The sequence below is a fragment of the Salvelinus namaycush genome, chromosome 8 (genome assembly GCF_016432855.1).
Source record: "Salvelinus namaycush isolate Seneca chromosome 8, SaNama_1.0, whole genome shotgun sequence".
NCBI lineage: Eukaryota > Metazoa > Chordata > Actinopteri > Salmoniformes > Salmonidae > Salvelinus > Salvelinus namaycush.
The window spans coordinates 36,286,353-36,309,849 of record NC_052314.1 but is presented as its reverse complement, the minus strand read 5'-3'; the positions used below and the strand labels follow the sequence as shown (position 1 = coordinate 36,309,849).

The 23,497-nt window shown below is 41.2% G+C and overlaps 1 protein-coding gene across 1 annotated transcript; it reads right to left on the bottom strand.

The window, feature by feature from the left end:
- Positions 1–802: 802 nt before the first annotated feature.
- On the bottom strand, positions 803–22,897 carry LOC120052641 (cytochrome P450 2J2-like). The gene is made up of 9 exons (XM_038999680.1): positions 22,577–22,897; positions 22,176–22,368; positions 21,285–21,434; positions 12,210–12,370; positions 8,284–8,460; positions 7,683–7,824; positions 7,277–7,464; positions 6,809–6,950; positions 803–1,511 (listed from the first exon to the last, which is right to left on the bottom strand). The coding sequence occupies exons 1-9, from the start codon at positions 22,775–22,777 to the stop codon at positions 1,336–1,338; spliced, it is 1,530 nt and encodes a 509-aa protein (XP_038855608.1). The 5' UTR covers positions 22,778–22,897; the 3' UTR covers positions 803–1,335.
- Between the last annotated feature and the right edge of the window lie 600 nt (positions 22,898–23,497).

Genomic DNA, 23,497 nt, shown 5'->3' with positions numbered 1-23,497 from the left:
CAAAAATCTCGAATTTGGACTCCAGACCAAAGGACACATTTCCACCAGTCTAATGACCATTGCTTGTGTTTCTTGGCCAAAGCAAGTCTCTTCTTCTTATTGGTGTCCTTTAGTAGTGGTTTCTTTGCATCAATTCGACCATGAAGACCTGATTCACACAGTCTCCTCTGAACAGTTGATGTTGAGATGTGTCTGTTACTGCCAATTTTTGAGGCTGGTAACTCTAATGAACTTATTCTCTGCAGCAGAGGTAATTCTGGGTCTTCCATTCCTATGGCGGTCCTCATGAGAGCCAGTTACATCATAGCGCTTGATGAATTTTGAGAAACTTTAAAAGTTCTTGACATTTTCTGTATTGACTGACCTTCGTGTCTTAAAGTAATGATGGACTGTCATTTGTCTTTGCTTATTTAAGCTGTTCTTGCCATAATATGGACTTGGTCTTTTACCAAATAGGGCTATCTTCTGTATACCAACCCTACCTTGTCACAACACAACTGATTGGTTCAAACGCATTAAGGAAAGAAATTCCACAAATTAACTTAAGGCACACCTGTTAATTGAAATGCATTCCAGGTGACTACCTCATGAAGCTGGTTGTGAGAATGCCAAGAGTGTGCAACGCTGTCATTAAGGCAAAGTGTGGCTATTTGAAGAATCTGAAATATTAAAAAATATTTGTTTAACACTTGTTTGGTTACTACATGATTCCATATGTGTTATTTTATAGTTTTGATGTCTTCGCTATTATTCTACAATGTAGGAAATAGTAAAAATAAAGAAAAACACTTGAATGAGTAAGTGTTCTAAAACTTTTGACCGGTAGTGTATATTGCCTTGAAAGAAAATAAAAAGGTACAGAAGAAATCACAATCCACCAGACCATGGGTCAAATACATTCAGATATGTCATATACATGAAAGACGTAGTATGTTTACATTGTAAATTAAGTAAATTATGTACATTTACATTGAAAATCTAAAACACTCCTACATTATCAATCAAATATTTCCTTCTTATTCAAGTTTAATCTAGGACTACAACATATGGTTTGAGATCTTGATATGTAGAGTATTAGTGGTATGTGTAGTGTCATTACGTGAGTGTGTTTTCTCCATCTGCAGCCTTTTCAGTTGTTTGGTGTTATGAAAGACTTCATTTCCTTTTCATTTGTGTCAATTTAAGACCTAAGCAACCAGGCGAAGGAAGTTCTAATCAATTACCTTAATTGATCAATCAAGTACAAGGGAGGTGTGAAAACCTGCAGACACTTGGCCCTCCAAGAATGACTTTTTAAACCTCAGCAACATAATGAATGGGGCAGCTGTGGGAGACTCATCGAGGTGTTGCACACAGCTGGTAAGGCTTGGGACTGTGTGTAACCCCCATCTGAAAGTCCAGGCTGGGTTCCACCCCTGGGGGAGAGAAGAAGGTGAACCTCTGCAGCAGGGAGGTGAAGAACAGGAAGAGTTCCATCTTGGCCAGCTGCTCCCCAGGACACACCCTCTTACCTGGGGAGGGAACCAATCACAGTAAACCTTCTCTAACCGACACTGTAAAGCAGGAGTGTCAAACTCATTCCATGGAGGGCCCAGTGCCTGCAGGTTTTTTTTTTTTTCCCTTTCAGCTAGACAACCAGGTGAGGAGAGTTCTTTATTTATTATGACCTTAATTCAGCAATCAAGTACAAGGGAGAAGCAAAAACCTGCAGACACTCGGCCCTCCATTGGAATGAATTTGGCACGTGCTGTAAAGTACAGAACAGTTACTTTGGATTGGGATACTAACACTAACGTACACTGTAAAACATTTCCTGTAAAATGTACAGTAACTTACTGACCGCAATTTATTTAGCAGTACAGCTACTGTAATCCATTTGACGGTACCAAAAATTTTACTGAAATCCAATTACCCATGCAGTGACATATTACACAGTGTTCTTAGCGGGCACTCTTGTCTTTAGCAACTTACAGTCAGTGCATTCAACCAAGGTTGCAAATAAAAGGTTTGTGTAACCTATCTGAAAATGTTGTATTGTAGCTAAGGATACATTGTAGTAATTGTAATTCACAAATCACAATACAGTAAAAGTGATTATCAATGTAAGAAAATTATTTCTACAGTATTTTACTGTAATTACAAGGGATTAGCACAAGCAGATTGGCTGAAGGCATTTGCACATTAATGAATACTAGGTATTTAATATCACTTGCACTTCTAGAGGCTTAAACAAAGGTCTCCAAACTAAGGCCTCCCGGGTGGCGCAGTGGTCTAGAGCTGCGCCACCAGAGTCCCAGAGTCTCTGGGTTCGTGCCCAGGCTCTGTCGTAGCCGGCCGCGACCGGGAGGTCCGTGGGGCGACGCACAATTGGCCTAGCTTCGTCCGGGTTAGGGAGGGTTTGGCCGGTAGGGATATCCTTGTCTCATCGCGCTCCAGCGACTCCTGTGGCGGGCCGGGCGCAGTGCGCGCTAACCAAGGGGGCCAGGTGCACGGTGTTTCCTCTGACACATTGGTGCGGCTGGCTTCCGGGTTGGAGGCGCGCTGTGTTAAGAAGCAGTGCGACTTGGTTGGGTTGTGCTTCGGAGGACGCGTGGCTTTCGACCTTCGTCTCTCCCGAGCCCGTACGGGAGTTGTAGCGATGAGACAAGATAGTAATTACTAGCGATTGGATACCACGAAAATTGGGGAGAAAAGGGGAGAAAATTTAAAAAAAAAATAAATAAATAAAAAGGTCTCCAAACTGGCCATGTTTACAGGGCAAAACAGACCAAATGGGTAAATATTCAACCATTAACAGGTTTAAGACCCGCTACCATCCGTTTCCTATGTACATTTTAGGGAACTACTACCACATACAAGGCACTAAGACACAGTGCCTTCGGAAACTATTCAGACCCCTTGACTTTTTTCACATTTTGTTACGTTACAGCCTTATTCTTCAATGGATTAAATAAATAAAAAATCTTTACCAATCTACATACAGTACTCAATAATGACAAAGTAAAAACAGTTGACATTTTAAAAAATGTATTAAAAATAAAACACAGAAATACCTTATTTACATAAGTAACCCTTTGCAGACCCTTTGCAAACCCTTTACTTATTTACATAAGTAACCCCAGACCCTTTGCAAAGAGACTTGAAATTGAGCTTAGGTGCATCCTGTTTCCATTGATCATCCTTGAGGTGTTTCTATAACTTGATTGGAGTCCACCTGTGGTAAATTCAATTGATCGGACCTGATTTGTAAAGGCACACACCTGTCTATATAAGGTCCCACAGTTGACAGTGCATGACAGATCAAAAACCAAGCCATGACGTCGAAGGAATTGTCCATAGAGCTCTGAGACAGAATTGTGTCAAGGCAGAGGTCTGGAGAAGGGTACCAAAAATGTCTGCAGCATTGAAGGTCCCCAAGAACTCTCCCCATCCAACCCGATAGAGCTTGAGAGGATCTACAGAGAAGAATGGGAGAAACTCCCCAAATACAGGTGTGCCAAGCTTGTAGCATCATACCCAATAAGATTCGAGGCTGTAATTGCTGCCAAAGGTGCTTCAACAAAGTACTGAGTTAAAGGTCTGAATACTTATGTATATGTGATATCTGTTTTTTCCCCAAAAAAACAACAGTTTTTGCTTTGTCATAATGAGGTATTGTGTGTAGATTGATGTGGGAAAAAACAATTTAATCTATTTTAGAATAAGGCTGTAACCTAACAAAATGCGGAAGAAGTCAAGGGGTCTGAATACTTTCACAAACTGTATATTTATGAGCCAGCAATTCTGTCCCCTCCCACAATATTTCTCCACAATGCAATGTAATTTATAGTATGCTACAGTACATATATAGCAAAACAGCACTCTATTATTGAATTGTATTGAAAATAAAAATCAGCAGTTGCTAATAGTGAAGATTTAAATATACAGTATATCACAGCATACCAACTGATATTTGGTGTTTTGCATCACTTGCAAAGGCTTCTAAACTGACAGTGACCACAGGGCAAAACCGATCAAAAGGACATGGCTAGCCACTCAACCGTTAAATGTTTGAGACTTGCTGCCACTGATCTGACCACTATATAAATGTAATTGTTAGGGAACCATCACAACATATCACTTAAATTGGTACAGCACTCTCACTAACGAGTGCAACAAATATCGTCTATTACAACACACACCTCAAAATATGTTATTGAGTGGAAACAACAATAGCACACCCCCCTAGTTTTCAAAAGGCTTTTGGCTTTGCAAAAATGCAGCATTGGTACTGTATTCCATTATTGTCAATAACTCACCAGCAAGTTACTGTAGAGTTCAAGAACAAGGTTTGCAGAATTACAAAAAATATATTTGGGGGTACAGCACACACTCACGGTTGCAACAAATATAGCGTCTTACAAGGCGCCTTAAAATATGTTAATGAGCCAGAGATTCTTTCACCGCCCACAACATTTTCTGACAATTCACTAGAATTAATACTGTAAAACACATGTTCTGTATTTTACTGTGCATTCTACAGTGTTTTACTGTTGAAATTAAAGAATGATTTGCTGTAAAACAAATGTATGGTATTTTGTTGTGCATTCTACAGTAATCTACTGTATTCACTTTATACTGTTGGAGACTATTTGACTTGAGCCCATTTTAGTCTGTTTATAACTGTATATAACTGTTAGACTAGCAGTAGTAATTATGGTGTTATGAGTTAGATGGAATGATCTATGTGCATTGAATTTGGGCAGAGGGAAAGTACAAAGGGGTTCTGTCTCTGAGTGCAGAATGATTCCATAAGGGTTTAAGAGGAGCCATGTGTCTTGGGTTAGAGCTTATAGATTATGAATTAGTTTTTTAACACTGTCTTATATTTTCCCTGTTTTATATAATTATATACTCTTAGTATGAATATATATCGTTTTGATATATTCTTAGATTGTTTCTGCTTTTAGTTGTCAGCACGCCCATAGCAGAGAAGTCCCTTTCACACAGATAGGTGGTGCTGAACGGTAGCCTGATTCATGACAGGCGAGAGCAGGATACTCTCCCATTATGCTGCACCAGAACTGTGGCAGTATCATTTCCGGGAAGTGCATGCTCAGTCCGCGATCAAGTGACAGCTCCACCAGCAGATCCTTTTCGTTACTTGACAACGTGACGCTTCCCATCTCCACTCGAAAGGGGTCCCGTGTCCAGTCGTTTAGTCTGCTGTTCTTCTCCGGGAAGTAGTTGCAAAACTTTCCCTGCAGCTTGACAAGATGCTGTTCAACTTTCTTTTCCTCAGTGTGTCGCGGTATGCTATGTTGATCAGATTCTGAATCTCGAAATCAGCATTGGGAAACATGTCAATCCTCCCATTAGAAACATGATTTGCCCAAATGGTAAGCTTCATCTTGAAGGCATCCACTTTGTCCCGCCGTTCAAATCGATTGTACCCCCTCCCTTGCATTGACACATTGAGCAAATTCAGATGATCAAACATAACCGCCAGGTAGGCAACATGGGCGAGCCATTCCTCACGATCGAAATGTTCGAAGCTCATAAAAGCGATCCAACACTTGACACCTGGAAAGCCAGCGGACCTCTGCATGATAAAGCACCTGCTGGTGCTCCCTCCCCATATCCCTGCAGAAGTCCTGGAGACACCTGCTTTTTGTGGAACTCTTTTTGATATATTTGACAGTTTCTTCTGAAACTCGTCAGTCTATTCTTATTCTGAGAAATGAAGGCTATTCCATGCGAGAAATGGCCAAGAAACTGAAGATTTCATACAACGCTGTGTACTACTCCCTTCACAGAACAGCGCAAACTGGCTCTAACCAGAATAGAAAGAGGAGTGGGAGGCCCCGGGGGACAACTGAGCAAGAGGACAAGTACATTAGAGTGAATAGTTTGAGAAACAGATGCCTCACAAGTCCTCAACTGGCAGCTTCATTAAATAGTACCTGCAAAACACCAGTCAAGGTCAACAGTGAAGAGGTGACTCCGGGATGCCGTATCTCATACTGGCCAATAAAAAGAAAAGATTAAGATGGGCAAAATAACTCAGACACTGGACAGAGGAACTCTGCCTAGAAGGCCAGCATCCTGGAGTCGCCTCGTCTTCAGACGTACAATAGTCGTTTAAAACATTTACAATGTTTACACTGTATTTCTGATCATTTTGATGTTATTTTAATTGTCAAAAAAATTGCTTTTCTTTCAAAAACAAGGACATTTCTAAGTGACACCAAAATATTGAACGGTAGTGTATGTAAATCATTATTTGAATATGTTGGTAACCCGTTGTATAAAAGTGATAATGCCCTCGAACCCGGTGTTTAGAGGATACATTGGCACTGGTTGCCAGCCCTCGACTTTGTCTCTGGCCTACCACCCGTGCCAATATATCCTCCAAACACAGGCTTCTCAGGCATTATCACCTAAATAGGAGGGCCTAGTCGGAAGGTATAAATATAAGTGCTTGTGTGACCTGTATGGGTTTACTATGCAGCTGCAACGCCCAGTGTGGTGATTAAATCTAATTTCAGTTTTTCTCTGGGTCCGTCTGGATTATTTTACCAGAAATTAGAACATAACAATACAGTATCATACCATTAATGTATACAGTAAGTAACTGATAAAATAAAAGTCTAACAGTGTACTCTAACTATATAGGCAAGTCAATGATTCAACTTCAAGTCAATCAGTTAAACCGAGTCAAGTATTACTATGTAAGGAAGAAGAGTTGTGCATGTACTATTTCCTATAGGGCAGCTTTATTTGGCACCAATTTGGGGTCAACTGATATGGAAGAAATGTAGTACCTTACCTAAAGAGAATGGAAGGAATGCATCTCTCTTCCTGAACTTGCCCTCCTGATCCAGGAAGTGTCCAGGGTTGAAGGTGTGAGGGGTCTCCCACTCTGACTCATCAAACAGGATCGACTGGAGGGTGCCTAACACAATGGTGTTCTGAGGGGAAAAAATAACAGACATTATCTCATCACCAAGTACACAATGTACACAATGTTATGGCATCAATGCTTTATGTGTAGTTGAAATAATAAGGAAAAAACCGTATACTTTCAAGTGTAGGGATGTCCCTATACGATAACTGACCAAACACATTTCATTATTCTTCTGAATGTACAAACAAAACTTGGTGACAACATACTACACATTAATGTAGTTATAAGGAATACATCTTTATAAAGCGCTGAATCATTAGATGCGCCGTGAGATCACATGATTAAGTAGAACAAGTATATGATCTCTATGCTTGAGATGAGATGACTGACCTTAGGGATGGTGTATCCTCCAACCTCAGTGTCTTTAGTGGCCATGCGGGATACGTTGAGCGGTATGATATTCCCCATCCTCTGTGTCTCATGGATGACTGCGTCTGTGTAGGGCATGCTGTCCCTGTCTTCCATGGAGGGCTGCCGGGATGACCTAACAACTGCATCGATCTCTGCCTGCACCTTGGCTACAACAGGGATACAAAATATAAAGACACAACACAAAGAAAGTCTTCATGCAAACGAATTGTGAGTGTTTGTGTTTGTGTGTGTGTGTTTGTGTATGCGTGCCTCCATGTGAGAGAATGGCCTTTTCATAATCAATCAAGATCAATCGCTTTGACAAACTGATTAAATGCTATAGGAGTTGAAACTTAGTCATTGTGATGGTGGTGGGAGCACTTACCTTGTATCTCCGGGTAGTTGATCATAAAGAGAAGGCCCCAATAGAGGGTAGTAGAGGTGGTCTCTGTCCCAGCCACAAATAGATCCAGGGTGCAGAAGGACAAGTTCTCCAAGTTAAACCCAGCCCTTGTGTCGTCTTCACACTGTGGAACAAAACACACCAAAACAACCTCAACGATATGCTAGATACTTTAAAAAAGATTTGACAATTTAACGAATTGACGATGCTGTAGCTAAATTACCAATGTGTCAAAAACTGTGATAAAAAAAGTGTACATGTGTTGCAATACAAATAATAGCTCTGAATCCTCATTCACTTGGATGGTAAGTGTGCCCTGCACCCACCACTTTAAAAAAAACTATTTGATTATGTAGAACCACTCCCTAATACTATTTTGTAGTGTAACTTTTCTCCAGTCCGACTTCATCATCATCATCAGTGTAGTAGAGGGTAAACATGTCCTGTACGTAAACCCCACTTACCTACCTACTGCAGAAAAATACTACAGGGAGCGTTACTATATTCACTACGAATGGCAATCAGTTTTTACTCAAATACTTTTTTTTACCACTACATCACTGATAATCATTGTCATCGTCACCTTCTCTATCTCGTTGAGGAAGCAGTCGATGAAGTCTCTTGGTGACGAGGGGTCGTTGTCCTTCATGTGCTCCTGAATCCTGATGTTGATGAAGGAGATGACCTCCTTCCAGCCAGTGAAGATCCTTCTGTGAGGACCAGGAACCCGACGCATGACCCACGGCATCATGTTATACATCTGAGGACAGTTAGGGCAGGGACGGACTGGAACCGGAATTTGGCCAGGGAATTTCAAACACAGCAGCCCCTCGAGGCCCCCATTTCTAGTAAAATAATGATAATTCTGAGCAAAAATGATCATTTAGACCAGCCCACTGCAAAAAATATTTCCCGTAAAATGTACAGTAAGTTACTGGCAGCAATTGGCCAGTAAGTTACTGTAATTTATTTTACAGTATAGCTACTGTAATCAATTTTACGGTACCAACACTTTCTGTAATCTAAATTACAGTACCAAGTATGTACCTGTAATCTAATTTACAGCACTGATTACAATTACAGCATATTACTGTAATTACCCAGTGACATTATCTAGTGTTCTTTGCACGTTTTCATTTTTACATTTAGGTAATTTAGTGGGCGCTCTTATCCTTAACGTCTTACAGTTGGTGCATTCAACAAAGGTTGATAAAAAAAAACATATCAGTCACAGCAAGTAAAGAGTTTCTTTAACTTACTGAAAATGTTGTACTTAAGGAAACTCTGATCTTCAAAATTATTGTAATTTTAACAAGATATCTTATGATATATCTCTCACTATCTCTGGATAGTGCCAATACATTGCTGAGATATTCAAGGTAACTTGATGCCAACTTCCTGTACATTACTGTAATGTCAAGCAATGAAACAGTAAAATACTGTTAAAGTGACTATTTAACTGTAAAAAAAATTATCTTACATTGTTTTACTGTAATTACAAGGGGTTGGAAAAAGCATGTTGGCAGCTAGGCATTTGTATGTTAAAGCATTTTAATGAAAACTTGATGATTTATATTACTTGCACTATCAGAGGCCTAAACAAAAACTTCCAACCTGGTCGTGATGACAGGGAAAAACAAATGAAATGGACATGGTTACATTTTCAACCATTAAAGGTTTAAGGCCCATTGCCAATCTGATTAGTGATGGGTTGTTTGCAAACGAACAGCTCTTGCTGATTTTTGAACTCAAAACAACGTTTTTCTGCAGATAAGTTACAAAATAATTATAGAAAGAGGGTGACTCCTCACTGCTGAAACAATAAATAGTGGAGAGAGCGCCTCAATCTGGTCCACGCTGAATTTTTCAGTGCGTAAGTAAAAAAAAATATGTGGGCAGGTAAAAATGTATTTGAACTCGCTTTACACGATCTGACAGAATTGTAGCCTACCTTTTAGGCTTTGCATTGGGAACCAAATGAGCCGTCTTTTACAATGAGCCGTCTTTTACAATGAGCCGGCTCAAAGAAGTGATTAAGAGTGCCCATCACTAACTCTGATCTGTTCTCTACATACATTCAATTGTTAGGGAACTACTACCAGATACCACTTAAATTTGTACAGGACTCTCACTAACTGGTGCTACAAATATAGCCACTTAAGCCTTAAAATATGTTAATGAGCAAGCGATTCTTTCCCCTCCCACAATATTTTTCCACAATGCACCATAATTTACAGAATGCTGCATTAAATATACAGCAAAACAGCAATACAGTACTTTATTGTTGAATTATATTGAACAACTATTCAGAAATTGCTATTAGCGATTATGTAATTATATATTACAGCATACCAACTGATATTTGGTGTTTTATATCACTTGCACTTAACAAAGGCTTCTAAAATGACATTAACTACAGGGCAAAATAGATCAAAAGGTAGCCACTCAACCATTAAAAAAGTTGTACTTATCAACAAATAAATCATATATCATGCATTATTAAGGTGTCTAATATGATTCATAGAAGTTTCATATGATTTCTCAAAATAGTCACAAGACCACAACCATAAACTGCCAAGATGTACTTTTACAGATGAATTTGGCACCAGAAGTATGTAATTTTAATTTTATTTTTTTTACCTTTATTTAACTAGGCAAGTCTCAATTTCCTCCTGAATGACGTGCCCAAAGTAAACTGCCTGTTGCTCAGGCCCTGAAGCCAGGATGTGCATATAGTTGGTACCATTGGAAAGAAAACACTGAAGTTTGTAGAAATGTTTAAATAATGTAGGAGAATTTAACACAATAGATATGGTAGGAGAAAAACCAAAGAAAATCCAACCGGAATTTGAGAGCCCATGCTCTTACAATGGAATTTATAGGGGCATACTGAATTCCAGCACCCAGGATGCAATTCCTATGGCTTCCACAGGGTTTCAGCAGTCTATGTTCAACGTTTCAGGCTTGTAACTTTCAAAACGAATAAGAAATATCAGTTTTAGTAAAGGGACACAGTCTTGGAAATGTGTGTATGCGTGCACGATGCTACTATTTAATTGAGTTATTTCAAGGTTATACAAGGTTTCAAGAATACAACGACAACCAAAAAGTATATTTTTCGAAAATAGGTCATTCATAAAAAAAAGGTATTTACAAAGTACAAAAATGTTACAGGTGCTACAGTGAACCTGCTAAAATCGGTTTCCTATTGAACATACTTCTTTCCGTAAGAAATATTATAGCTTGATTACATTTTAGGGTATCTGAGGAGTAAATAGAAATGTATTTTGACTTGTTGAAACAAAGTTTAGGGGTAGATTTTCAGATTCCTTTCTCTGCATGTTGAACGAGTGGTTAATCAAATCGATGGCGCCAACTCAACTGACTTTTCGGGATATAAAGAATGATTTTATCTAACAAAACGACACTACCTGTTATAGCTGGGACCCTTTGGATGACAAATCAGAAGAAGATTTTCAAAAAGTAAGTGAATATTTAAATCGCTATTTGTGAATTTATGAAACCTGTGCCGGTGGAAAAATATTTTGATGTGGGGCGCCGTCCTCAAACAATCGCATGGCATGCTTTTGCTGTAATGGCTACTGTAAATCGGACAGTGCAGTTAGATTAACAAGAATTTAAGCTTTCAACCAATATAAGACACTTGTATGTACCTAAATGTTAAATATCCATAATTTGTATGATTATTTATTTGCAATTGTGCGCCCTCCAGTTTCAGTGGAAGTTGTCCTTCTAGCAGGACGCCTAGCCTTACAAATTCTTATTTTCAATGACGGCCTAGGAACAGTGGGTTAACTGCCTTGTTCAGGGGCAGAATGACAGATTTTTACCTTGTCAGCTCAGGGATTGAATATTGCAACCTTTCGGTTGCTAGTCCAACGCTCTAACCACTAGGCTACTATTTTCTTTGTAAATATAATTAAAGGGTATAGTTTATATTATGTGCCTTCAATTTGAATATATTGAATCTATGAAGCTCGTGATATGTGAAATTATCTGAGCAGTCACATTTATGACCAATAGAACAAATACAGTGGCTCTAATTTATATATATTTAATCATAGCAGATTATTATTTTTTTTCATTAGATTGAAGTTGAGTTGGGCTATGGATATTTTTTATCAATATGATCTAACAGATGATTTTACTATTATCCATTAGCCTTTACATGCACTACATGACCAAAAGTTAATATACATTTTTTTCATGGTTCTAGGTTGATTTAGATAGGGTTTTTGAGGCAAAAAGAGCTACGGCCAGTATGTTTCTGACAAAGTTAGGTTCAATGGAAAACTTCAGTCCAGTCCAGTCAGATTTCCTGATCATTCTTGAATTGATGGATGGCCATAATACTTACATTTAAAACATATCTATTAGTGAATTTAATATTATTTTCTCCTCTAGGGTAGACAGTTGTAGTCAACAAGTCAAAGTAAGTAACCACATAAGGTTGAAGCAGTCTACAAATAGAATGAGGGAGAGACTTACCCCGGCCCAAAAGCCTCCTTCCAAGTAAATAATCTCGTTCATTGTTTTCAGGAGGGTTTGGAATTGGTCATCGCTGTATTCAAAGCGGTCACCAAACACAAGACAGCAGATCACATTGGAAACAGCATTGTTCATCAGTATCTGCGGGCTGAAGGGTTTTCCTGCATGGGACAAAAGCAACCTTATTTCCCACAAAAGCAAAATGGCTTACAACAAAAGTCAAATGTCACCATATAGGCTAGTGGCCAATCCTCAAAAATGGCATTCGTTTCTGAGATACCCCTACCAGAGGTATAACAAAGCACAACCATGTTTTTTTCCCTCTAAGGTCTCCAATATATGAAATTGATGGTTGTATACATAAGCTCATGTGGCCCAATATTGCAAGCTCTGATTTTGCAAAAATGTTGAATACAAGTAGTCAATTGTCTGCCCTACATATACAAACAAACAGCATTAGGATATCTTAAAGGATTTTGGAAATATAGACCTGTAAACACACAGATACAATAGGAGCAAATATTAACTATGAATACAAATGTGACTTTCTGATAGCTGTTCAATAGACAACTTCCAGGTCAAATTTGCTCTCATTCAGTGCTGCATGGTCCTGCCTGACAAAAATGCATACAGTTACGTTTTTTTGATGTTGTGGCTATTGCAATCAGCTCTAAGGCAAGTGGGCCCAGACACTGAACACTCATTTATTTCAATCAAACGTTCCTACGTGGACTTAATACATTATGTTTGCCCCACCCCTCCAAATCCAATACGGTGTCCAATATCCAATATGGCTGCGACATCACCATTAACTTGTGGTTCAATTACCTCTGTACATGTTTTAAATTAGAGATATTTTTCAGATTTGTGTACCATACTTATGACCTGTACTCAAGACAATTTTTTTGAACTTCAACTACATTACATGACCGAAAGTATGTGCCCGTCGAACGTCTCATTCCAAAAATAATGGGCATTAGTATGGAGTTGGTCTTCCCTTTGGTGCTCTAACTGCCTTCACTCTTCTGGGAAGGCTTTCCACTAGCTGTTGGAACATTGCTGCAGGAACTTTCTTCCATTCAGCCACAAGAGCATTAATGAGGTCGGGCACTGATGTTGGGCGATTAGGCCTGGCTTGCAGTCGGCATCTCAATTCAGCCCAAAGGTGTTCGATGGGGTTGAGGAACTCACTTTGTGCACGGGGCATTGTCAAGCTGACAGGAAAGGGCCTTCCCCAAACTGTTGCCACAAAGTTGGGAGCACAGAATCATCTAGAATGTCATTGTATGCTGTAGCGTTAAGATTTCCCTTTAGTGGAACCATGAAAAACAGTCCCAGACCATTATTCCTCCTCAAACCAAACTTTATAGTGTTGCACGCTTCAAGACACTCAGAGGTCCCATTCTGTGAGCTTGTGTAGCCTACCACTTCGCAGCTGAGCCGTTGTTGCTCCTAGATGTTTTGACTTCACAATAACAACACTCACAGTTGACCGGGGCAGCTCTAGCAGGGCCGAAATTTGGCCACAGAACTACAACAACGATTGGCTACTTTGTCTCCTCACTATTTAAGGACACACTCATGTCCTTGTTTATATGCTGTAAGTGTGTGAATGAGATTAAAACATGAACACACATTGAAAAACTAGTTGGCTTCGCATATTCAAACACAACAGAGGCCTGGCAGTGCCACTCATAGTCCTATATATACACCAAGAGCCTTATGAAACCATTTTAAAGACAGAATAACACAATCAAAATGTGCAAGGGCTACATAAATGCAGGCTAAGGTATTTGAAAGTAATCATGTTGGCCATGTTGGATTAAGAATACAATTAATAACTTCTTATGGATAGGGGGCAGCATTTTCACGTTTGGATGAAAAGCGTGCCCAGAGTAAACTGCCTCCTACTCAGTCCCAGATGCTAATATATGCATATTATTAGTAGTATTGGATAGAAAACACTCTGAAGTTTCAAAAACTGTTTGAATCATGTCTGTGACTATAACAGAACTTATTTGGCAGGCGAAACCCCGAGGACAAATCATTCAGATTTTTTAATTTTTTAGGTCACTCTCTTTTCAATGGGTTTTCATTGAGAATCCAGATTTCTATGGGACCTTCTTGCAGTTCCTATCGCTTCCACTGGATGTCAACAGTCTTTAGAAATTGGTTGAGGTTTTTCCTTTGAGAAATGAAGAAGTAGCCATGTTCAGAATGAGGCTCGAGTGAAGTGTACTGTTTGTTAGAGGCGCGTGACCAGAAAGCATGCTACACATTGTTTTCCTCCGGTATTGAACATAGATCATCCCGTCTTCAATTTTATCGATTATTTACGTTAAAAAATACCTAAAGTTGTATTACAAAAGTAGTTTGAAATGTTTGGACAAAGCTTGCAGGTAACCTTTGAGATATTTTGTAGTCACGTTGTGCAAGTTGGAACCAGTGTTTTTCTGGATCAAACGCGCCAAATAAATGGACATTTTGGATATATATCGACGGAATTAATCCAACAAAAGGACCATTTGTGATGTTTATGGGACATATTGGAGTGCCAACAGAAGAAGCTCGTCAAAGGTAAGGCATGAATTAAATCTTTATTTCTGCGTTTTGTGTCGCGCCGGGAGGGTTGAAATATGATGGTCTGTGATTGTTTGCTGGGGTGCTATCCTCAGATAATAGCATTGTTTGCTTTCGCCGTAAAGCATTTTTGAAATCTGACACGTTGGCTGGATTCACAACAAGTGTAGCTTTATTTGGTATATTGAATGTGTGATTTCATGAAATGTACATTTTTGTAGTAATTTATTTGAATTTGGCACTCTGCATTTTCACTGGATGTTGGCCAGGTGGGACGCTACCGTCCCACATATCCCAGAGAATAAAAGAGATCTTAAAACAAACCTTTTTAGCTTTGCTCTTCCTTAGGGTGCTGATTATTTCTGTTTTTATTGCTATTTTGTTTTGCCTCTTATGTTTGTGTAGTAAATATTTCAGCATTTTTTTCATGTTAGTTTTTTTCCTGTGAAGCAAATTGTCTTGCATTTCATATTTGAAATGTGCTGAATAAATAAAGCTTAATTTGATTAGAGGGTTAAGCTAGAGATATCTGGATTTTGTTTTTGCATTGAATCCATCTAAATCCACCGCCTCTGCCTATGTCGCACTTCCGTATCTGCGGTGAAAGTTGACAGAGCAAACAAGAGAAACAAACAACTTTTTAATTATGATATCTTAAAGCATTTTGGATATATAGACCTGTAAACACACCAATACAGTAGGCGGAACTATCAAACTATGACTAAACCTCACTTTTTGGTGTTTTTGCTGTTCAATAGACAACTTTTAGTTTGCTCTCTCAAGTTGCTCTCGTTCAGTGATGTATGGTCCTGCCTCACAAAAATGCATACAGTTACAGATGTTTTGATGTTGTGGCTATTGTATTTGGCTCTAAAGAAAACAGTGAAATTGCATTCCTGAAAGGATTTTGTCTTTAGCCCCTAGTCTTGCAATAAAGTCAAAGGGGCAAACACAAATTATAATTATATTTTGCCTTAAGTCCAATATGGTGTCCAAAATCAAATATGGCTGTCATAATAACATTTGAGAGGTTAAAACACCTGCAAATATGAATTTTGTAAATGAGGCATTTTTTCAAACCTATATTGACTTTTAGTATGAATTAAATGGCCACAGTTTCTGCCCACCTCAGGTTCTCTGGCAGGCTATTCCAGAGGCAGGGGGCATAGTAACTAAAAGCTGCCTCTCCATGCCTCTTGGTCCTAGGCTTTGGGATAGTTAAAAGGCCAGTGCTAGAAAACCTGAGAGACCTGCTGGGTACATAACTTAAAAGCATGTCTGACATGTATCGGGGTGCACAATCATGGATTGATTTAAAAACCAATAAAAGAACATTTAAATGAATTCTAAACCTCATAGGTAGTCAGTGCAGAGACCTTAAAACCGGTGTAATGTGTGCTCTCGTTTTGACCTTAGTCAGTAGCTGTGCTGCAGCATTCTGTTTGTTTTGCAGTTGACCAATGGCAGGAGAGAATTACAGTAGATTCTCTCTCTGTGGTTGGTTCCAACAATAAGTAACTTGGTAAATAATAAGTACCTTGAAAATCAATGCTGTGCTTTCTGATCACACTGCCAAGAGGTAACATATATAAACGGAACAGTACCGGACCCAAAATCTAACTTTGTGGAACCCCACATGTGATATGTACTTTGTCTAAGTTATGTTCACCAAGGATGACAAAACTCTCAACCGGTTAAACAGGTCCTAAACTAATTTAGAACTGAACCGGAGAGGCCAACCCACCTCTCCAGTCTGTTCAGAATGACATCTGTCACGTTCCTGACCTGTTTTCCTTTGTCATGTATTTGTTTTAGTTGGTCAGGACGTGAGTTGGGTGGGTTGGTCTAGGTTTGATTTTCTATGTTGGGATTTTGTGTTCGGCCTGGTATGATTCTCAATCAGAGACAGCTGTCAATTGTTGTCCCTGATTGAGAATCATACTAAGGCAGCCAGGGTTTCACTTGTGTTTTGTGGGTGTTTGTTCCTGTGTCAGTGTTTGGGCCACACAGGACTGTTTCGGGTTAGTCACGTTTGTTGGTTTTTGTATTTTGTAGTGTTTGTTGTTTTTCCATTAAATAATGAATACTTACCAATCCGCATCTTGGTCCGATCCATGCTCCTCCTCGTCTGAGGAGGAGAACGACTACGACAGCCGTTACAGAAACACCCACCAAAACAGGACCAAGCGGATTGGAGAAGGAAGGCAAGAACAACAGCAATGGGGAAAAGAGGAATGGACTTGGGAGGAAATCCTAGACGGGAAAGGACCCTGGGCAGAGCCAGAGGAGTGTCGCCGCCCCAAAGCGGAGCTGGAGGCAGCGAAAGCGGAGAGGAGGTTTTATGAGGCGAAAGCAAGGCAGAGCGGCTGGAAGCCCGAGAGGCTCACCTGTAAGGCTGGTACATGGCACCAGCCTTACAGGTGGTGTCCCCGGTTCGCCTGCATAGCCCAGTGCGGGCTATTCCACCTCGCCGCACTGGCAGGGCTACGGGGACCATTCAACCTGGTAGGGTTGGGGAGGCTCGGTGCTCAAGAGCGCGTGTCCTCCTTCACGGTCCGGTATATCCGGCGCCACCTTCCCACCCCAGCCCAGTACCATCAGTGCCAACACCACGCACCAGGCTTCCAGTGCGTTTCCAGAGCCCTGTTCCTCCTCCACGCACTCTCCCTGTGGTGCGTGTCTCCAGCCCAGTGCCTCCAGTTCCGGCACCATGCACCAGGCCTACTGTGCGCCTCAGCAGGTCAGAGTCGGCCGTCTGCCCAACGCCGCCTGCGCTGCTTGCCTGCTCAGCGCTGCCTGAACTGTCTGCCTGCCCAGCGTGGTCTGAACTGTCTGCCTGCCCAGCGCTGCCCGTCTGTCCCGAGCCGTCAGAGCTGCCCGTCTGTTCAGAGCTGCCCGTCTGTCCCGAGCCTTCAGAGCCGTCCAGCCAGGACCAGCCAGAGCCGTCCAGCCAGGACCAGCCAGAGCCGTCCAGCCAGGACCAGCCAGAGCCGTCCAGCCAGGACCAGCCAGAGCCGTCCAGCCAGGACCAGCCAGAGCCTTCCGCCAGCCAGGATCCGCCAGAGCCTTCCGCCAGCCAGGATCCGCCAGAGCCTTCCGCCAGCCAGGATCCGCCAGAGCCTTCCGCCAGCCAGGATTCGCCAGAGCCTTCCGCCAGCCAGGATTCGCCAGAGCCTTCCGCCAGCCAGGATTCGCCAGAGCCTTCCGCCAGCCAGGATCCGCCAGAGCCTTCCGCCAGCCAGGATCCGCCAGAGCCTTCCGCCAGCCAGGATCCGCCAGAGCCTTCCGCCAGCCAGGATCCGCCAGAGCCAGCCAGCCAGGATCCGCCCCTCAGTCAGGTGCTACCCCTCAGTCAGGTGCTACCCCTCAGTCAGGTGCTACCCCTCAGTCAGGTGCTACCCCTCAGTCAGGTGCTACCCCTCAGTCAGGTGCTACCCCTCAGTCAGGTGCTACCCCTCAGTCTGTTACTGCCCTTTGGAATAGTGGGATTGACATGGAGGGTGAATATTGGGAGGAGGCCACGGAAGCGGGGGTTGACTATGGTGGGGTGGGGACCACGACCAGCGCCAGAGCCGCCACCGTGGACAGACGCCCACCCAGACCCTCCCCTACACTTTGTGCTGGTGCGCCCGGAGTTCGCACCTTAAGGGGGGGGTTCTGTCACGTTCCTGACCTGTTTTCCTTTGTCATGTATTTGTTTTAGTTGGTCAGGGCGTGAGTTGGGTGGGTTGGTCTAGGTTTGATTTTCTATGTTGGGATTTTGTGTTCGGCCTGGTATGATTCTCAATCAGAGACAGCTGTCAATTGTTGTCCCTGATTGAGAATCATACTAAGGCAGCCAGGGTTTCACTTGTGTTTTGTGGGTGTTTGTTCCTGTGTCAGTGTTTGGGCCACACAGGACTGTTTCGGGTTAGTCACGTTTGTTGGTTTTTGTATTTTGTAGTGTTTGTTGTTTTTCCATTAAATAATGAATACTTACCAATCCGCATCTTGGTCCGATCCATGCTCCTCCTCGTCTGAGGAGGAGAACGACTACGACAGCCGTTACAACATCATGGTCAACAGAGTTGAAGACAGCACTTAAATCCAAGAGTACAAGGATAGAGAGCCGTTTGGCATCTGTGTTGGCTCCAAGATCATTTATCACTTTAACTAAGGCTGTCTCTGTGCTGTGGTAGGCCCGAAAACCAGATTGGAATTTTTCAGAAATACAGTTGGTACTTAAATTATTTAGCCATTTGAAAACCAATTTCTAGAATTTTGCTTAAAAATGGAAGGTTGGCAATTTGCAGAAAATTGCTAAGAGCTGAAGAATCCAGATGACTTTTCTTCAGAAGGGGTTTCACCATAGCAGTTGGGGAAAGTGCCTGTGAACAGGGAGTGATTAACAATAGCTTGCACTTCTTCAGATATGCAATTAAAAACTGGTTTGAAGAAGGTGGTGGGGATAGGATCAAGAAGGCAGGTAGAAGGCTTAAATTGTGATATCACTTTCCTGGGAATGTCTGTGTCAACCAGGGAAAATAAATCCATAGTGCATTTGCGTGGTAGGCTAGGGCACATCAACTTCTTATCAGGTCTTGCTTCACTGATACCCAGCCTAATGTTTGTTATCTTATCTTTGAAATATGCCGTAAACTCATCACATTTAGATGTGGAGGAAAGTTCACATACGTTTGCGGGGGTAGGATTTATCAGGCCATCAATGCTCGAAAAGAGCACTCTCGAATTATTCTGATTATTTGTGATCAAGTTAGAAAAATTAGGTCATCTGGCATTTCTAATTGCCTTGTTATATATGCCAAGTTGCTCTCTTAGAATATCATAATGGACCTGCAACTTCTGCTCTGCCTTTCTGCAATATCTCTTTAATTCATACATTTCCTCACTAATCCAAGGGGCTCTCCGTTTGGATCTGGCCTTTATCAACTTTACTGGAGCTATTCATTTGCTATTAAAGTCAGCTAAATCATGACAAGAGGAAGGAAGAATAGGTGATGGAGCATTGTTCATATACTCAATAAAATCTGTAGCAACTTCAGAGGTAAGATAACGTTATCAAATAATGCATTCAAGATTATCCTCTACTATGGGCAAAAGGTAGTAAAAAATACAAGGTGATGATCAGATGAAGCAACATCAACAGTAGAGGATATGTCAATTGGAAGGCCCTTGGTAATAACCAGGTCCAGAGGATGGTCCCGGTAATGGGTGGGCCCTGTAACATGTTGGATAAAGTCCATAAAGCTCAAAAGATGAATAAATTCAATGGCCTTGGAGTGAATATTAAAAATCACACAATGATTTTTATCATAGTTCTCAAGGACAACAGCTCAATTGGCCCAGCGTTGTCCGGGTTAGGGTAGTCCAACTGACTCCGGTCGTCAGTTGGACGGTGTTTCCTCTGACACATTGGTGCAGCTGGCTTCTGGGTTAAGCGAGCAGTGTGTCAAGAAGCAGTGCGGCTTGGCAGGTAATGTTTCAGAGGACGCATGGCTCTCAACCATCGCCTCTCCCGAGTCCATTGGGGAGTTGCAGCGTTGAGACAAGATCATAACTTCCAATTGGATATCACAAAATTGGGGAGAAAAAGGGGGTAAAATATGTTTAAAAAATAAATACAAATAAATAATACTAATATTAGTGTATAGCCCAAACTGTTCGGACACTGGCAGATCGGCTGTACCGACTTCAGACGAGTCCCAAGACGCTTGTGCGGTAAGACCATCTTGTTCATGAGTGTCTCACATTTCCTTAGAGATGTTTTCGTGAGAAGACCGATTTTCGGGACATCTCATGGTCTGACAAACATCACTCTGGCTCTGCAACCTTTCACTGCAGATGCGGAAGGCAGATATCGGCGGAAGCGGTATTTGAGAAGCAGCCCATACAAAAAAACTAGCTTAAACAAATGGATTTTGATGGAGATTTTTAGTATTATGTTCATTTGATTTCCACAGGTGTGCGGAAATTTTAGGCCAAAGGTTAAACTGATGGATTTTTCTGGGTATTCTTTTATTATGATAATTAGATTTCCGTGGGGGCGCTGACATCAGCATTAGGGGGTTAAGGGTGTGTGTGTCACAACATCTATATATGTAACCACTTTTTCAGTAAAATATTTTTACAGAACCCTCCACTTCATATATGGGAGACCTTAAAGATATGGAAAAAAATTTGTGTTTTGTTATACCTCAGGTAGGGGTATCTAAAAACGTTTTATATCTCTACACTGAACTTCAGTCTGCAAAACTTCTCTGTAAGCACCGCAGCTTTGTTATATTTTTTGCTTGGTGCTTGGACTTTTCACCGTGAAAATCGAAACAGTTATCGCTATATGTCTGTTGCATCCAAAACAGAGGCAACTCATGTGTAAACTTAACAACAATGCCAGTGCGGTGTCTTCCAAAATCTGTTTTTGACAAGTATATGAATTTCCTTGCAGGGACAATAGAGTTTGAATTGAACTGTAACCATATCAAGTTTCCACTGTACCTTGTTCACTCTGAATGGCTTCATTCAAACACTGCGCTTCAAACTGGATGGATGGTTCCAGACTCTTCTTGCCCAGTCCAAAGTTCCTCAGCGTAGAGAGAGCAAACCTCCTCTGTTGCTTCCATGGATACCCGTTCGACATAATCACACCTAAGTGTAAGAACAGTTTTCAGTGAAGAAGCCTTAACTTGTACCGTACACTCAAAGATGTAAGTAAGCCTTGAAAAGTAGCATTTTCGGAGTCAGAACAGCCAATAAGGGCAGGAGCATCTCCTGTTTCTCAAGCGTGAGGCAGCTTGATGTAAAAATTCACACCCTAGACAGGATTCTAGCCTGTCAGAGCGTTACCCCCTATCCATCTCCTTCATACTAATGGCCAAGCAAAGAGGCATGAGGTCCCATTTTTTGGAGTCTTTGGTAGGACTTGAACGGGGATCAAACCTCCAACCTGTCCATTCTTAAGGATTGACACTAATACAGTCAAAGTGTACAAATATGTAATATTTCTACAATATTTAATTATCGTTATGATCCATAATCAATTATCAGTTAATAACTGTAAGATGATGACAATGTACTGAAGGCCAAAGGTCAGGTCATGGAAGAGGACGATAATTGAGAGAAGTGGAAAAGACACAGGACAGCAGGCAGGCTCAGAGTCAGGACAGGCAAGGGTCAAAACCAGGAGAACAAGAAAAAGAGAGACTGGGGAAAGGCAGGCGCTGAGACAAAACACTAGTTGACTTGAACAAACAAGCACAGACAGACACAGGTATAAATACCCAGGGGATAAGTGGGGAAGATGGGCGACACCTGGAGTGGGGTGGAGACAAGCACAAGGACAGGTGAAACAAATCAGGGTGTGACAAGTATAAAGCAAGTGAGCGTTACCTTTACTTCCCATTGCTTGACTTCCAACATATATATCTTCAAATAAGGGAATGGAGGGACGATCTACAAAACTGTCGCCATTGTGGACCAAGGCCTCTTTCACCATCTCGTATCCACTCAGAATAACCCACTTTGGCCCTTGGTTTGCCGAAGGAATTCGAAGGCTGAAAATCTTTCCATATTTTTTTTCACACTACAAGAAGAACAAAAACAAACAAAGTTTGTCATCAAAAGAGTGCTAAGCAGCATTAAGTTAGCCTGGTGCCATATCTGATTGTGCTCTTGCCAACTCCATTGCTCATTGTCAAGCCAAACATTTGTCTGGCTTGACAATGATTGACAAGGAGTTGGAATGATAGCACAAACAGAATGATACTCAGGCTAGCGTTTAGTAAACCCACCTCTTCAAACTGAAGATGTATCTTAGCAGGATCAAATTGAAACATGTTGCCAACGAAAGGCCATGACCAAGGTCCAGGAGGAAAATTCTTTGGAGTTTTGTTTTTCAGGAGGTCGGCAAGTACCAAGAAAACACAGAGGAAAATCAAAAAAGTCTTTATGTCCAACCATTCCAAAACAAAAGAATGAAGTAATTTGCTCATCTCACTACAAGTGCAACTGACTCAAAAAAGCACACAGAAACTAAACATAGGAATGAAGTGCCAGTGGTTTCTCTGTAACCTCTCTCTGCTTCCAAAGTAATGTCATAATAACCACTGCTGTGTGTGTTCATACTTGGGACTGGGTGTGTGCTACTACCATAACAACTCAGAGTTCATGCACTTCCCCTTTGTACAGAGTTTTTTTTTCTCTCCTCAGAAAATCATGGTTACACAATGACTACACAGAATTTCTCCTATAGATGTAGATTTCAGCTTGATTGCTTTACTCCTTAGCAATATTACTTTACCTTTACTTTAACTATTTTGAGTAAGGTTATTATTACTTTTCCTTTATATTACTTATTTATCTTGCGTGTGTGTTTATGAAATCCAGCCTGAGCAGTGTCATTCCAACAGAGAATATTACTGTGGTAACATACTGCTCTCTAGTGGTGGTAAAGTATCATCCCTGATATAAACTCAGCAAAAAAAGAAACGTCCTCTCACTGTCAACTGCGTTTATTTTCAGCAAACTTAACATGTGTAAATATTTGTATGAACATAAGATTAAACAACTGAGACATAAACTGAACAAGTTCCACAGACAAGTGACTAACAGAAATGGAATAACGTGTCCCTGAACAAAGGGGGGGTCAAAATCAAAAGTAACAGTATCTGGCCACCTGCTGCATTAAGTCATGGACTGCACCAGATTTGCCA